This window comes from Nipponia nippon, unplaced genomic scaffold (genome assembly GCF_047370975.1).
Source record: "Nipponia nippon isolate SJK-2023a ecotype South Korea unplaced genomic scaffold, ASM4737097v1 scaffold_33, whole genome shotgun sequence".
NCBI lineage: Eukaryota > Metazoa > Chordata > Aves > Pelecaniformes > Threskiornithidae > Nipponia > Nipponia nippon.
The window spans coordinates 854,657-872,897 of NW_028262351.1; the positions used below are offsets into that span (position 1 = coordinate 854,657).

Sequence of the window (18,241 nt, forward strand, 5' to 3'; positions counted from 1 at the left end):
ATCACAGAATCATACAGAATCACAGAATGGTTGAGGTTGGAAGGGACCTCTGGAGGTCATCTGGTCCAACCCCCTTGCTCAAGCATGGACACCTAGAGTCACTTGCACAGGACCATGTCCAAGAGGCTTCTGAATATCTCCAAGGAGGGAGATGCCACAACTTCTCTGGGCAACCTATTCCAGTACTCAGTCACCCTCACAGTAAAAATAGTGTTTCCTGATGCTCAGACAAAACAACCTCTTGCATTTCAGTTTGTGTCCATTGCCTCACATTCTGTCACTGGACACCACTGAAAAGAGCCTGGCTCCATCATCTTTACACCCTCCCTTCAGGTATTTATATACACTGATGAGATCTCCCCTGAGCCTTCTCTTCTCTAGGCTAAACAGTCCCAGCTCTCTAAGCGTTTCCTTATAGGAGAGATGCTCTAGTCTGTTAATCATCTTTGTGGCCCTTTGCTGGACTCTCTCCAGTATGTCCATGTCTCTCTTGTACTGGAGAGTCCAGAACTGGACACAGGACTCCAGGTGTGGCCTCACCAGTGCTGAGCAAAGGGTAAGAATAACCTCCTTTGACCTGCTGGCAACACTCCTCCTAATGCAGCCCAGAATACCATTAGCCTTCTTTGTGGCAAGGGCACATTGCTGGCTCGTGTTCAACTTGGTGCCCACCAGGACCCCCAGGTCCTTTTCTGTCAAGCTGCTTTCCAGCCGGTCAGCCTCCAGCATATACTGGTGCATGGGGTTGTTCCTCCCCAGGACTTTGTACTTCTCCATGTTGAACTGCATGAGGTTCCTGTCAGCCCAAATACTTTGCTCCAGAGTGCTATCTCCATCAACATATAAATACAGGATGACAGAGTAATATAACAGAGCTATCTTAGTGTGCTATTTTGTAAGAGCTATTTTGGTAAGAGCGTTTAACAGGATGAAATCAGGAATCATTTCTGTTCTGGAACTAGAATTTAATAAAATTTTTCTGTTGTCTTCAGATATTTTATTTGTGGAAGAAAAAAAAGGGAGTGATAAACCTGTGAAGAAAAAAAATGAAGAAAACATATCACAAAATCAAATGTGTATACATTCAAACACATTCTGAGAGAGTTGGATTTCTTGCTGGCCATGTGTAATTTTCTAAAATGGAGGTTAAACAAGGGTCAAACCAACACCAGACTCTTCTATTTAGTCTTCCTTTTTTGTAATACTCTGCAAAGAGAAGTATGGTTTGAGGGTTTGGGAGATGTTGAACTGCAGGCAGGCACTCAGTCCCTATCAAGGAATTACCTTGTTATGGCAAGTGGGATTAGAAGCAATGTAAATGGGTTCTCCAAAATATTTCGTCACTTTTGAGCATTTCAGCACTGGGATGAGAGCAGCGATGAAGTCAGTGGAAGAAATATAGTAAAACCCTTCATCCTTGAGGATCAGTAAAAGAAAACACTGGCTGTACTCTCTGATGCATACAGTATAAGCTTTGTAGCTCATAGCACAAAATGTCAAGTGGCGTAACAGCAGGGAACACACCCCAACACTGAGCCAGCGTATCTTCAGCAAGCTCTTTTTTCTTTTTTTCTCTTTCTTTTTTTTTTTTGTTTACGAGTCAAAGATTAAGTATAATTAATTGGAGGATTACCCATATGCCATGGCTAGATGGCAGATATGTGCCTTAGAAACAGTTTTTCAGTGCAATTATTTTGAAATGATAATGCTTCTGCCAGATCAAAGGTTTTTATTTTTACACTCTGGTCAGATACAATATAATTACACTATATACCAAGTAAACGGTAAGGCTGTGAGAGCTACAGCTCAATTATTTTCCCCTGACAATAAAACCAACAGCACTCAAACCTCTACATAAATCTTCCTCGGAATAAGGGCAGAGGCCCTCTCCATGCACGCACGCACGCACGCAGCCACGCACGCAGCCACGCACCAGCCTACTGCGGCCCCCACGGAGCACGGAGTCTTTCGCGGCCCTGGCCCAGCGGAAGCCCACCGTACACGCCCCACCGCTTCCGCAGAACGTAGGAAAGAGCACCCCCTTCCACGCTGCCCCAGCTAGCCAGGGGCGATTACGTAAATGTCAGCCCCGCCCCCCTTCCGCGCGCTGCCCCCCGCCCGGAGGGTTATGCAATACCCAGCACATAGACCTACCGTACCATACACAGCCCCAGCGGCGCAAGGGGTGGGGTGTCCAGCCCCGCCCTCCGGCAGCCTCCATTGGCCATCCCCCGAGAATGCTCGGCGTGGATTGGGGTGTTGCTGCTGTCACTTGCAACTGACTGACAGGCCGGCCGGCCGGCCATGAGAGTGCGTGCGTGCGTAGTTCTGACCTACTAACATACATCCTTTCGTGTTGCCACACGCTCCCTCACTCACTCCGGGTTGCTCTGCTCCTGGACGAGTGAGACACTGTTGCTTGCCCGTCCTTACCCGCCTCGCCTCGGCCAGGTGCAGGGGATGCTCCGCTTACCGCGCTGCGCTGAAGGTAGGAATGCGCGCTCGGAGTGGCGTCATGTGCGGAAGCCTGGGGGGGTGGGGGGCTCGCGTGTGGGTGCGGAGCTGTTTGCTGTGTGCGTGTGTATATAACGTTTTGCTGGCGTGTCAGTGCCGGGGCTCGGCGCCTGAAGGTAGCAGGCACGATGTGTGCGTGAATATGAAAGGGCATTGTAATTTCGGTGCAGAGTTAAGGATTAGGTCGTTAATTACAACCCTTTTGTGCGTTTACGAGAAAAATCGGAGTTTTGTGCCGATGGATTGTCAGAGGCCGCCGGAGAGATCCCATTTTCACACGGTGTTGAGGGATGTTGTTTGTGGGCAAACTGAATTAATGGTAGCAGTCTGCCCCACAGCCCCCGTGTTTTGCTAGACTGTGTTTGCCTAAGCCTTTTTCGTCACTTTTGTTGCTGTTTTTCAGACTCTATGGGACCGATCACATAATAGTTCCTGGAAATGTTGCATTATGTAACCACAGAATTTGCTGGCAGTCAGGCTAGGAAGAAGGAGCTAATTATACGATGTTATAATCTTGCTACAAAGAAACTGGGACAATCGCGCTTAAAAATGTAACTAACAGATTTTGTTAAAGTACATTTAATAAGGAAAGTAGACAACTGGGTAAGTGGGGAGGTAACTCATGCTTGCTAACCATGTGTTGTGTACCTTAAAATGAAATTTGTGTTAATCTATATATAGCCCTATCACATTTTAGAAATTGTGGCTTTCTGGTCTTTTCTCCAGAGCTGTGCATATAGACGTTCAAGGCCATTTGCTTGGATTTTTAACTCCATGCTTTCAGAGCTCTTTTGATAAGGCTGTATTTTTGGGAAGGCATTTTACCTAAACACTAAACAATTTCTTTGGTACTGGCTTTTACTTGTCACACTTTTAAAAGAGGGGAACGTGTAATTTAAGAGAGGAATGAATTTAAGAAAATGTCAACAGTGCTGAAGAAGTGAGATGGCCTGCCCGTGTGACAGCTGCAGTGGGCTCAGGTGAAGAAGTAACGCTAGGCCCAGGGGTAGAGGAGTACCCCCCATTCCCATGAAATCGGGCATTTTAGTATGACACACCACAAAAGCAGAAGTAGGTCAGTATGACGTTCTCGGTAGCACTAATCTTCGGTTAGTTGGTGCGTGATCACGACCGGAATGCGTGCGCTGTGGGTCACGGGGAATGCTACCGAAGGGAGTATCGCAGCAGTGCTGGTATGAGGTGTGGGGGGTCCCGATCCTGCGCCCCGACGGCTCCGACCTCCCCGAGGACTTGGACAACACGGGGCGCCGAGGTTGCTGTGTCCTTCTGCTGGGGATGGCGGCGGGCTGGGACCTTTCCAACATCCACGCGGCAGCGGGCGAGGGCTGAGGGCACTGCCGCGCCCCGCCGTTCTGGGGCTGGGGCAGGCACGGCGGCAGAGGCTTGTGAGGTCAGGAGGGGTGATAGTGCGGGGCCGCTTTGAACAGAGCAGGCCAGGCGCCATGCACCGCCGGTCACGTAGGGGGGCGCCTCGACGCCACGCCCCTCCCGCCCGTCTCCCCCTTGTGGGGGCGTCGGTGGGCCGCAGCGCGACAGGACTGCAGGGCGGGTAGCGGCGGGACGGATGTCATGTCTGACCGCCGCTTTCAGTCGGGGCGAATCAGACAAAGAGAGCCCCGAGCTGCCTGCCCGTGAGCAGGTGTCCCCTCCCACTACCTGCCCGGCGGCCCAGGGGCACCCCTCCCGCCGTGCCCCGCTGCCACAGGTTGGGTGCCACTGTAGGAAGGGTACGGCTCACAGATAGGCAGTAGAAATCCCCCCCCCCCCCCGCCCCGATCTGAATATTTAGGATTTCTCCTTAAGTCACAAACAACGAAAACTGTCCATTGCCCACTTCTGTTGTTGGCAAGTCATTTCGACATTTCAATGGCAAAAGCTGTGGCTGGAAGACCCATGTTCTGGGGTCATCTTGTGCTCTGTCCTTGACAGAAGGCTACCTTGAAAGTTGCCGATGATAATTTGTCTTTAAATATGAGGCAATTTGTATGTATGTGTGTGTGCACATGCACCTAAAACAGTCTTATAAGTAGACAAAACCAAAATTACTGTATTTTTGACTAAACCCTCCAAAGTGAAAATTTAGTATCACAACCATGGTGGTATATTCAGTATAACTGTTGTAGGTAGTAACAGTATTTTTTTTTTTTTTTAAAGGTGATATTTTTTTATAACATGCACAAACTTTTCTGCTACTTGATTGTTGGGGTCAAGTACAGTTTTGCCATAGTAAAGCTGTTTGGAGTTACTGTGTTTTTTTAAAAAAAAAGATATTTTTTTCCTTGTCCTTATAATTTGAATGATTGCACTCAGTTTCATTGTGTTCACTAGTATGTATGTAACCTATTCTGAGTCATCTTTGTTCTCCTCAGTAATTAATTCAGTCCAGAGCCTAGTTTAAAATATTGCTATGGGCATTAGTTTTACCATCCTTATTCAATTAAAATGTTGACTTACATAAGAAATTTGAATGAATAAGGCTTCAGGTTTTGGTCCAAAGACCTGATTTAAACCAACCAAATCAAGGATTACTGATTGAAGATCCTTAATATCATTGGCACTACCAAATATATCATTATGAGTTCTCACATTGTAGATGTCTTTATTTGACTGTTGGAGTATTAACAGTTTGTAAAATTATTTGCCTTTATTTTTCATTCTTATTTATTTTCTATTTTTAACTCATTCTCTAAAGGACTGTTAAGTAGCTTTCAAAATATCCAGCTTCCTGAATTTGACTTCAAGGCTTCAAGTTTCTTTTGGAATTTATTTATTTATTTTAAAGGACCTGATTTGAAAGGTGTCAAAAAGCTTAGAGTCTTCCCACGAGCAATAGGAACTTACATGACCCCTTCACAGCTTATCCTAAGAAGGAACAGTATTTTCCATGCTTTGGCTGAAACTTGTAGAACATATGTGCATTCTATCTATTACAATAAAAGGAATGCACAGTCTAGAAAAGATATCAGTACTCTGTTGCTTTTTTCAATCCTTTATCGTGAAATAAAGCTCATAAATAAAATAAACCTTTAGCTCATTCTAAATTGACTTATTTTAACAAATAGTTGTCCAAACTATGTTTATGCAATAGTTTCCTTTTCCAGACAGCAATCTTGCTGCTGTTATAACATCACTATGATGCAATAACGTGTACAACTGAGTCTTATTACACCCTGTTAAGCAATGTATCTGACTCCTCAGTTTAATTGAATTTTCTAGGTGACCTTGTCATAATTATTACAGTCAGTTATAAGATATAAATGTGCTTGGGATGTGTAATAGAAAAAAAAAATGCAAGCTCCTGTGGCCCATTCTATGACAAAATAACAGCTGATTTCAGTATTAGTATTTTACAGTGTTTGGGGGGGAGGAATTTCAAACAAGATATTTGTAACTGTCTAATACTGATGGTGATGACTGTCAAAAATAAGATTGTATAAACAAGGGAATACTTGGATGTGATTCAAAATGTAATAGAAGCAATGTTTCTGAAAACTTTTTGGTGTTAAAGGTATACCTGAAATGGATTAGTATTAGGACCTTGTTAAATATTCTTCTTCTTTTTTTTTTCTAATTCACATGTTGAATTGATCCATGTCCAAGTTAGCATACTCTGAAACTGAATCTGGTCACAGATATTATATAAATCATTCTTTTCTGTTGAAAGAAAGCATTATTTAAAATATTTTTCCTTTTTTTGTAAGTTGCCACATCTTGGTGTAGCTTTCAGTTCTGTCCCAAAGTATTTAAATAATAAACAAGTTTTGGCCACAGAGATGGCTTCACAGTGGTTAGCAATATAGATGCCAGTCCTGCAAGACCTCCTTTTATGATTAGAACTGAACACTTGAACTCTCAATAAGGAAAATGAGGCTTTGTGTGTGCAGTAGTTTTCCATACTGGACTATCTTGCAGGATTAGAGCTCTAAAGATTGCTATTTCTCCGTTTCATTTGCAGTGAGTGATAGAGATCAAGATTTTTACAGGCAATGTTTATTATATATATTTACACTAAAGTTTTTATATAATAAGATGCAAGTTTAGAGCATCAGCTGGGATTTACTGACATAATTCTACTGCCTTTTAATAGAGTTATATAAATTTAGATCAGCTGAAGGTCTGGTCCATGCTTGACATTTGTAAGACTACAATTAAAGCATGTTATTAAGGGCATTGTCCAAATGCCTCTTAAACACTGACAGGCATGGGGCATCGACCACCTCTCTAGGAAGCCTGTTCCAGGGTTTGACCACCCTCTCGGTAAAGAAATGCTTCCTAATGTCCAGTCTGAACCTCCCCTGATGCAGCTTTGAACCATTCCCACACATCCTGTCACTGGATACCAGGGAGAAGAGATCAGCACCTCCCTCTCCACTTCCCCTCTTCAGGAAGCTGTAGGGAGCAATGAGGTCACCCCTCAGCCTCCTTTTCTCCAAACTAGACAAACCCAGAGTCCTCAGCCGCTCCTCATAGGACATGCCTTCTAGCCCTTTCACCAGCTTTGTTGCCCTCCTCCGGATGCATTCTGGTCCCTTAAGATCCTTCTTAAATTGTGGGGCCCAGAACTAGACACAGTACTTAAGGTGAGGCTGCACCAATGCTAAATACAGAGGGATAATCACCTCTTTGGACCAGCTGGTTATGCTGTGTTTGATGCACCCCAGGATGTGGTTTGCCCTCTTGGCTGCCAGGGCACGCTGCTGACTTCTATTGAGCCTGCTGTCAACCAGCCCCCCCAGATCCCTTTCTGCAGGGCTGCTCTCCAGCCACTCCCAGGTGCAGAATCCGGCATTTGGTCTTGCTAAATTTCATCCCATTCATGATTGCCCAATGCTCCAATCCATCTAGGTCCCTCTGCAAGGCCTCTTGTCCCTCGAGAGAGTCAACAGCACCTCCCAGTTTGGTATCATCAGCAAACTTGCTAATGGTACATTCAACTCCTGCATCCAGATCATTGATAAAAATATTGAACAGAACTGTTCCTAGGATTGAGCCCTGAGCAACACCGCTAGTGACCGGTCACCAGCCAGATGTAGCCCCATTCACTACAACCCTTTGAGCCCTGCCCTTCAGCCAGTTCTTCACCCAGCACACCGTGTACCTGCTCATCCCACAGTTGGACAACTTGTCCAGAAGGATGCTGTGAGGGACAGTATCAAAAGCCTTCCTAAAATCCAGAGAAACTACATCCATCGCCTTCCCTTCATCCACTAGGCAGGTGACCTTATCGTAGAAGGATATCAAATTAGTTAAACAGGACTTTCCCTTTGTGAACCCATGTTGACTGTGCCTGATGATTGCATTGTCCTTTAAATGCCTTTCAATAGCACCCAGTATAATCTTCTCCACGATTTTTCCAGGAACTGAGGTTAGACTAACAGGTCTGTAGTTTCCTGGGTCTTCCCTTATGCCCTTATAAATTGGAATAATGTTGGCTAGCTTCCTGTCAGCAGGGACCTCCCCAGACTCCCAAGACCTTTGGTAGATGATCGAGAAGGGTCCTGCCATAACATCCGCTAGCTCCTCCAGGTACTCTGGGATGAATCCCATCAGGCCCCATGGACTTATGAACATTCAGCTGGTACAGCTGGTCCCTTACAATTTCAGTGTCCACAAATAGAAAGTCTCTGTACCCACACTTGTAGTCCTCTGACTGAGGGGACTGGGCAGCCCAAGGTCTATCAATATTATTAAAGACTGAGGCAAAAAATGCATTGAATGCCTCCGCTTTTTCTTCATCCCTATTTGTCAGATGACCATCTTCAACAAGTATTGGTCCAATGTTTTCTTTAGACTTCTTCTTGCTATTAACATACTTAAAAAAGCCCTTCTTGTTTTGTGACACAACACCGGCCAGTTTCAACTCTGAGCTTTGGCCTTTTGTGTCTTCTCCCTGCATAGATGAACCATGTCTCTGTAATCTTCCTGTGAAGCCTTACTAGCAAAGAAGCATTTCCCACATTGGGACAGGTGGATCCCGTCAGGCCCCAGCATACCTTGTGCCTCGAAGGCTCTTCCATGGTTTAAAAACCCAAAGTTTTGGTGCAGGTACCAGTCCTGGAGCCAGGTATCGATGTCCTGGGCTTGCCTGTTTCTTCCAAAGTCTCCCCCCATTACTGGGAGGATTGAGGAAAACACTACCTGTGCTCCTGAATCGTTTAGCATTCATCCCAGGGCCCTGAAGTCTCTTTTGATTGACCTTGGATTTCTTGTTGCAACATCATTGGTACTCACGTGAAAGAGCAGGTGTGTGTAATAATCTGAAGGCTGTACTAAGCTCATCAGTTTTCTGGTGACATCCCTGATTCAGGCCCCACAGAGGCAGCAAACTTCCCTGAAAAGAGGGTCCAGTCTGCAGATGGGTGCCTCCATTCCACTCAGGAGGGAGTCACCTGTGACCATAATTCAACATTGTTTCTTCTCAGCCCTGGTCTTAATGCAGGTCTTGTTGCGAGGGGTTGGTTGATCTGGAGGATGAACCAGGAAAATGGGAGGGGCAACAAGGAAATGGGAGGGGCAACAAGGAAATGGGAGGGGCAACAAGACTGACATTGTTGCCTGAGTTAGAAGGGTAAAACACAGTAAAAGGTTTGAGATGCAGAATAGTCTGGTTGAGAGCAAAGACATGATGATTATAGCTGATATAATAAGAGACAGCAAATCAGTGGAGTGGCTCAAGTAAGGGTTCAAATTTTTCATGTCCTCTGTAGCCATGGCACATTAAACCACAATTATTAGATATAAATATCCCAACAGTATGGGGTCAAGTATTGCACCTCAGATTCACACTGAGCTCTCAGGAATAGGGGTCATCATATCTGGGGCCTTTGCATTCTGCCCGAATAATAACTGATCTTGAAAGCAGAAGTAATCTCACTCCTGCTTGAATTAAAAACTGTCCTACTTGATCCCAATAGGGCTTGGAAGAAATATGGGAGAAAATTGGAAGGCAGATAATGAATCAGTTTCCTCTCTCATTAGCTCAGTTATAAGTATGAAGTAATTCAGTTGAACCTGGAGTTGAATGATTGCAAAGCTGGTGGTGTTAGTGAGAAAAAAATGGGGCTGACATATTTTTCAGTCTGAGAAAGAAGAAAAGCTGTGCGACTTCATGAGGGCATTTGATCAATCTCTTGTGACAATTTAAAGAAGGATCAAGAGAAGAATGCAGAAAATATTTTAATAATATTATGCTTTATTTTATTTCATAGCTACCTTGTTCTGTTCTTGACTCTCCACTAAAAGTAAAACTGAGAGAGTCCAGAAAGAAGCAATGAAAATCATTAATGGTATAATGTCACTTGCTTTACTAGGAAAGTGCTTATGGTTGACTAATAGAAAGTGCTATGCAAAAGCCAGTTAGCATTATGGATGGAAGTGCGTTTGTACAAATAGAGATTAACATACCTTGTGCCTCGAAGGCTCTTCCATGGTTTAAAAACCCAAAGTTTTGGTGCAGGTACCAGTCCTGGAGCCAGGTATCGATGTCCTGGGCTTGCCTGTTTCTTCCAAAGTCTCCCCCCATTACTGGGAGGATTGAGGAAAACACTACCTGTGCTCCTGAATCGTTTAGCATTCATCCCAGGGCCCTGAAGTCTCTTTTGATTGACCTTGGATTTCTTGTTGCAACATCATTGGTACTCACGTGAAAGAGTTCAATAATAGAAAGCTATTTGTCAGAATAATTAACATTTGATTTTGTATTTTTGTTTTGTGGCCCTTAATTAGGGGAAAACAATAAAACAAAATAATGAATTTCAGTATTTGAAATTAGGGATGCTGAGGTTTTATTTGCAGAACATTGTTACTCTTAAGTTATTGCTTTGTGCAACCTAGTTTCTCCTACTGTCAAGTGATGTGATATTTAAATAAAATGGCATGATATATATGTATAATTAAAACTCAGAGGAGCAAAGTTAATTTTTATATTACTTTATACAAATATTTAAAGTTTTTCCTGGTTTTGGACAAATTGAACAGGTCTGTTTGTTAGAATTATACTGACTTTTTAAGAAAATTGAAGAAAATATACGTTGAATTTGCACCTTAACTGATCCTTCTGAGCAACAGGTATTTTTAACATGTGTTTAGATCTCTCCAAATATTAATTTTACTTTCATCATTTGTGTATTTTACCTTTGGGAAGAAAACTATACTTTTATGAGTTAATTTGTAGTTATTCGGATAAACAGTAACTTAATTAATTTTCCTAACAATGAGTGTCTTTTATATAAATTACATATGACATCAGCTTTCTGGATGCAACATGGAGTTGGGATAATATGAAAGTGCAATAGTATTCCAAGTGCCATGATGAGCTTATTCTTTTTTTTTTATTATTTGGTTGAAAAGTGTCATAATAAATGAATGATTCTTGATGTTTGCATAAATTATATTGTGTAGACACCTACCATGATTTTATTTCAACAAGACAAAGAAAATCAACATTTTATCAAAAATGCTTTATCTTGTATGAAGCATCATCATCAGTGCTCCACTGACCTAATTACATGTTGATCCTGGAACCATAAACAGTTAAAATGCCTATTCAGTTATAAGAAAAGGGAACCCTAATGCAGGAGCAATAGTTCTGTATTTCTCCATGTTGTTGTAATGGATTCAGCAGTAATTGGTGGTAACATTGGTACTGTAAATTTTGTTTCCTTCTTTGACTTTGGATAACCTATAATAGCATAACATCTAGTTACCCAGTGTTTCCAGAAAGTTTGAACTTCATTTGCTCTCCATTGCCTAGACCCTCTTGCCCACAAATCTAGGGATAATATCACTATTCCAGTGGAGTTGGCATCAAAGTTTTTCTTCAGCAGGAACAGAATTTCACTGAAGATGCTAGATATAAGGCAAGAAAGAGTATGTTGGATGATATCAGTAGAGGTTGGTTTGGGCTTTGGAGGCCACATCCTCAGTTAAAGAGGATTTCTTAGTTATTATAGACCTGAAAGGTGCAGAATTTCATGGCATACTTTTTGTCTATGAAAAGCAGTAGTGGTAGGGTCGCTCCAAAATGTTTAAGCAGTGTTTAGTTAGGCTATGTATCCATCAACTAAAATTAAACTCACTTTCCTCCCCTGTATGTGCATAATATTATTTCTGTACCTCATAAAAGTCTTGAGGTAGTTAGCAAATGTTTTAAAAATGCTTTGTAGATAGAAAGTACAAAATATATTCTTCATTTTTTCAAAGTGCAGAGTACAAACTGGTCATGTTTGGGTATCTATGAGCAGGTTCTATACCAGCCCTGGTATGTGAACAAATTTTTAAAATACATAACCATTGATAGAATACTAGCAATAACATAATTAATGATACCTATGTGGAACATGGAAAACAAAAACTAGAAATATGTGCAAACATATCAATGTGAGCTTTTATTGTTTTTCGACGCTGCTACATAGTGGTTTGAGTTGTTCGTTTATTAAAAAGACGGTGATAAATCATAGAATCATATAGAATCATAGAATGCTTTGGGATGGAAGGGACCTTTAAAGGTCATCTAGTCCATCCCCCCTGCAATTGGCAGGGACATCTACAACTAGATCAAGTTGCTCAGAGCCCCATCCAACCTGTCCTTGAATGTTTCCAAGGATGGGGCATCTACCACCTCCCTGGGCAACCCGTTCCAGTGTTTCACCACCCTCATAGTGAATAATGTTTTCCTTGTGTTTAGTCTAAATCTACCCTCCTTTAGTTTAAAACCATTACCCCTTGTCCTGTTGCAGCAGGCCTTGCTAAAAAGACTGTCCCCATCTTTCTTGTAGGTCCCCTTTAAGTACTGAAAGGCTGCAATAAGGTCTCCCTGGAGCCTTCTCTTCTCCAGGCTGAACAACTCCAGCTCTCTCAGCCTTTCCTCATAGCAGAGGTGTTCCATCCCTCTGATCATTTTTGTGGCCCTCCTCTGGACCCGCTCCAACAGGTCCATGTCCTTCCTTTACTGAGGATTCCAGAGCTGGATGCAGTACTCCAGGTGGGGTCTCACCAGAGCAGAGTAGAGGGGCAGAATCACCTCCCTCAACCTGCTGGCCACGCTTCTTTTGATGCAGCCCAGGATACGGTTGGCTTTCTGGGCTGCGAGAGCACATTGCTGGCTCATGTCCAGCTTTTCGTCTATCAGTACCCCCAAGTCCTTCTCGGCAGGGCTGCTCTCAATCCCTTCATCCCCCAAGCCTGTATTGATACCAGGGTTTGCCCTGACCCAAGTGCAGGACCTTGCACTTGGCCTTGTTGAACCTTATGAGGTTCACACAGGCCTATTTCTCAAGCTTGTCCAGGTCCCTCTGAATGGCATCCCATCCCTCAGGCGTGTCGACCACCACTCAGCTTGGTGTCATCTGCAAACTTGCTGAGGGTGCACTCGATCCCTCTGTCTATGTCATTGATGAAGATATTGAACAGCACTGGCCCCAGTATGGGCCCCTGAGGGACACCACTTGTCACTGTTCTCCATCTGGACATTGAGCCATTGACCACTACCCTCTGGATGCAACCATCCAGCCAGTTTGCTATCCACCAAACAGTCCGCCCATCAAATCCATATCCTTCCAATTTAGAGAGGAGGATATTGTGGGGGACCGTGTCAAAGGCCTTACAGAAGTCCAGATAGAAGACATGCGTAGCTCTTCCCTTGTCGACTGATGCAGTCACTCCATCATAGAAGGGCACTAGGTTGGTCAGGCAGGGTTTGCCCTTGGTGAAGCCGTGCTGGCTGTCTCGAATCACCTCCCTGTCCTCCATGTGCCTTAGCACAGCTTCTAGGAGGATCTGTTCCATGATCTTCCCAGGCACAGAGGTGAGGCTGACAGGTCGGTAGTTCCCAGGGTCCTCCTTTTTACCCTTTTTAAAAATGGGTGCAATGTTTCCCTTTTTCTGGTCCCCAGGGACTTCACCTGACTGCCATGACTTTTCAAATATGATGGAGAGTGGCTTGGCAACTACATCAGCCAATTCCCTCAGGACTCTGGGATACATCTTATAGGGACCCAAATGCATGGTTCTTCTTTAAAATGGGAAGTTATTTTGCATTTGTTTCCCCCCTTTTTTTTTTTTAAGGACTGAGGTAAATTTTGTAGACACAGCCTTACAAAAGTGAAGTTTGTTTGAAAGCATCTGACTGCTTGAAATGGGATTTAATTTAGCTTTTTAGAATTGCTATCAAAACGTTAGAGCAACAGAATTAAATAATTAGATATCTCATTACAGAATAAGTTAAAATAAGCTTAGAGATAATGTGAATTATTTTGATAAATGCAAATAATAATATGCAGTTACTCTGGAGAAACATATATGTATGTGTGGAGACCCATGTGTGTATTGTAAAGCAGAACTGACATATTTAATTAAATTACAGAGAACAGAGACAGGATTGAAGGACTGGGTCACAACCCTTTGACACATTTCAAGTATTACTATCTGAATACACAAGTCCCCAGGGTCAGATTCTTAATGTACTATTTTGACATGGATAAATTAAATTTTCCTGATTTCTGCATATGTAATTTATTGCTTAAATAGTGTAAATTCTATGGAATTCTCATTAATATTTGGATCTGGGATTGTATCCTGCTTCTATTGAAGCCAATGGCAAAATTGCTATGGGAGCTAGACTGGATCTGTAATTGATAGGGTTGAGTGTTATTACACCGTTACATTGGCACTCAATGTCGTTAACATCAAGCAACAACAACAAAATATTTAATAATGACTAATATAAGGTACTGTTAAATGTTGGGTTTATAATACTTTATGAGGGAGTGATAAAGCAATTGAAAAATTAATCATAAGGGAAAATATTGGAATTTGAAATATAATCAGAGGAATTATTACAGTTCATTAATTTATGTGTAAATACTGATGTTTTCCAGTGGAATTATAAAATGCAAGTGAAGTGAAATGGCCATTTTTATTGAAGACATTTTGCCATTATCATCCGATGGAATTTAATTTGTTTACAGACTCAGTATTGGGCTGATCCACGTGGAGAACTATTAACAAACTAGGGCTTTGAGTCCTGTTTGTAAAAGCAGCAATTTCAGTTACTGTGATAAAAGTGTTCAGGGAATATGTGGAAAGAGCTAGAGCTTTATTGTTGTTTTGTTAGCTGACTAAAGCAATGGCATTAGAACTAATTACATAAATATCAAACCAGTAAGACTGACAGAACATGTGGCTTATACTTTTGTCTTGACTACTTTACTGATGTACTCTGGCTGAAATTAGAGTTGAATGCTGCATGCAAAACCACCATTGTTTTGATGCACACTTATATTCGCTGTAGACTTACAAGCTACCAATTCTACGTTCATTCTAGTTGTGCCAGGAACAATGTGTACAGGAGGGAGACTGGCCAAAACAGGAGTTACCAGTGCTAAAACAAGCAGATTATGCCCTTGAATGCCCCAAACTGTAGAAGGCCCGTGAAGCAAGGGACATGAACTCTGCAGCTTGTTGGATTTTAAGTGTAGGTCAACACCAGTATCTGGCTGCACGAGACTGAACTTGCAATTGAATTTTCATTGATTAAATAGAAGATCATACTGATGAGCTATGCCCATGGTCTGCATGCGTTTAGATAAAACATTTCTGCTCTTTATTATTATCAGTTACTATCATTACTAATATTTTCCCTAAATGTAGTGTTGGACAGGCACCAAAGTGGCATCACTTTGAGCTGGAGACCATACAGATAGATAAAAAGACATAGTTCTTGTCCTGAAACAGTCTTATTTAAGAGAAAACATGTTGCTTCTGTATTTGCCAGAATTATGTGTGCATTTACTAGTTTAAATTGATATGATTGATCAAAAAGGGATTTTAAAACTTGAAGCATGTGTGTGTATATATATATATAAATATTTACAGGATACAAAAGCAGTAGTTAAATATTTAACAACTTTAATGGACAGCAGTGTTATTTTAAGACAATAGAAAGCACTCTAGCTTCTCTAGATCAGCTTATGTTATTTTTAATCTGTGGAGGACCCAAATATATAGCATTGCCAAATCACGCACCACAGCTGTTTTCTGAAGAGATGTTTTAATTTGGAAGGACAAGATACTTTCCAGTGCTGCTCATCAACGTGTCTGGTGTTCAGCAGTGTTAAGTGCTAGGTTTAAGTTGGTCAGTGATATTATGGAAAGTTCTGTGACATTATTGTCAGATCAAAATTCAAATATATAATTTTTTTTATTCATTTTTTTGCTTGGATCATATTGTATTTGTTTTGGAAGCAAATCTGCTACCTAGTTATCATAAAGTTATCATAAAGCTTAGAATATCAGTTGTTTCAGTGTCAAGCTTCCTTCATATTACAGCAGGTTTAATGAATCAAATGCTAGTCTAAGCTTTTTATTGAAAGTTACTTTTGAATGCCTCAAACCAGCAATTCCTAAACATTAATAAAATTCTCTATTTATTGAAGGTTATTTAGAAGATTCTCATTACCTCTGCCAAGAAAATTGGATCTAGACACTTCCGTTTGAGAATATGAAACAAAAGGAAGAATATGCATGGATTTCAAAGTACTGCATTAAGTTGTGGTATGAGAAGTACTGGGGAAATAGTTTGCTCTGTTGCTCGTTGTAGATCTATTACAAATTGTTTCTGATGCAGCTGAGAAAAATGCAGACCCTTAAAAAGGAACACGGACCTGCTGACACAAGTAGCAATGTGGACAAAATCATGGTACTTAAGTCTACTTTAGCAGAATTGTCTGAAGAATTGTCTACAAATGAAGAAATACTACTCACTGAAGCAAGTAGTGGAAAAAGCAGATCTTCAGCTTGCCGGAGAAAGCGAGAATTCATTCCAGATGAAAAGAAAGATGCTATGTATTGGGAGAAAAGGCGGAAAAATAATGAAGCTGCTAAAAGATCTCGTGAAAAACGACGACTGAATGACCTCGTCTTAGAGAACAAACTAATTGCACTGGGAGAGGAGAATGCCACTTTGAAGGCAGAGCTGCTTTCTTTGAAGCTGAAGTTTGGTTTAATTACTTCTGCAGCCTATGCCCAAGAGATGCAGAAACTCAGTAGCTCAACAGCTGTGTATTTCCAAGATTATCAAAGTTCCAAATCAAATATTAACTCATTTGTGGATGAACATGAACCATCTATAGTTGGTAGCAGTTGTATTTCTGTCATTAAACATTCTCCTCAAAGCTCTGTGTCTGATATGTCTGAAATATCATCAGTAGAGCATACTCAATCAAGTTGTATGCAAAACAACTGCAGAAGTCCTGAAAATAAGTTCCAGATTATAAAACAGGAGCCCATGGAATTAGAGAGAGTGCCAAGAGATGACAGAAGTTCCCAGAAAGCATCCATATATCCACACTACATGGGAACTACCTTTAACATGTACTCACATTCTCCTCCTCTGTTCCAAGTCAATAGGTCCTCCAGTAATTCCCCCAGAACTTCAGAAACTGATGAAAGTGCAGTTGGAAAGTCATCTGATGGAGAAGATGAACAGCAGGTTCCTAAGGGTCCAATCCATTCCCCAGTTGAACATAAAAATATTCATGCAACAGTTAAAGTTCCAGAAGTGAATTCTTCAGCTTTGCCTCACAAGCTTCGAATTAAAGCCAAAGCCATGCAAGTTAAAGTGGAAGCAGTAGATAATGACTATGATGCTGCACAGAAACTATCATCACCTATTGATATGTCATCAAGAAGACATGTTGAGCTTGAAAAGCACGCTGCACAAAACTTGGTGCATTTTTCTTGCACTCCTTTCTCAGTTCAAGTGACTAATATCCAAGACTGGTCTCTCAAACCAGAACTCTGGCATCAAAAGGAACTCAATGTAAGAATTCAGAGTGGTTGCAAAACTGAAATTGTTGAAATAAAAGACAGTATCTTCAATGTCTCTGAGTCAGAGAACCTGTATTTGAAGCAGGGCATAACAAACTTATCTGCAGGGATTGCTTCCCTTAAAAGACTTATAACTGCACAACAAATCTCTGCATTAGACTCTGGTTAAGTTACTACTGAATAAAGGCTTATTGTTGTTTTTTAAAACAATGTCATTTGCAGTAGATCATTATGTTTTGTATTATGCTGACTTATCATTGGACTTGTGATGTCATTTCACTGTAACGTTCACATAATGTCTGGTGTCTTTTTGTGCACAAATTATTATGGAGTCTAGGCTGTGTTATGATCATTATGCCTTGTGTATAGTCAGGTAGCTGGTACAAAGGCTATATATAGTGACCTTTGTTTTCTTTTTCTTCTTCTAAAGCGTGCAAGTTACCAGTTACAATAAAATATTGGTGACAAACACATCTACTCCAGTTCAATTGATTTTTATGAACTTGTAAATATGTTGTTAATAAAAAAAAAAAAAGGCTTGTTTCTTACACTGTGCTCAATGTTTGGTTTTTACAGCCAAACTTACACATATTTTAAATTGTTGTTTTTTTTTTTCCTTAAGACCTCTTTTTAGAAGAGAATTGAAATAAAGTGGATATTTATAAATGAAACAGTATCCAATTCATAGCCTTAGCTTTCTTTAACTTACTTCTTAGTATAAATTAACCAAAAGCCACACAAATTCTAACACAGTAATTGTAATATCAAGGAACTTTTTCTCCTGTCTCAAATGAGAGAGAGAGTATTGGGTTCCCCAAATGGCTTACTATAACAAACTTTTTTCAGAATTATAAATTTGTGTTTTAGATTAAATTAGTTA

The 18,241-nt window shown here is 41.4% G+C and overlaps 1 protein-coding gene across 2 annotated transcripts; it reads left to right on the top strand.

Annotated features, from left to right (window-relative positions):
- The first annotated feature begins 2,197 nt into the window (after positions 1–2,197).
- On the top strand, positions 2,198–17,909 carry LOC148054144 (nuclear factor interleukin-3-regulated protein-like). Of its 2 annotated transcripts, none has more exons than XM_087770758.1 (2): positions 2,198–2,488; positions 15,969–17,909. In XM_087770758.1, exon 2 carries the CDS (start codon positions 16,154–16,156, stop codon positions 17,528–17,530), a length of 1,377 nt encoding a protein of 458 aa, XP_087626884.1. In that variant the 5' UTR covers positions 2,198–2,488; positions 15,969–16,153; the 3' UTR covers positions 17,531–17,909. The 2 variants fall into 2 exon arrangements, with proteins under 2 accessions (XP_087626884.1, XP_087626885.1); XM_087770759.1 differs by lacking the exon at positions 2,198–2,488 and adding an exon at positions 2,946–3,065.
- Positions 17,910–18,241: the final 332 nt, after the last annotated feature.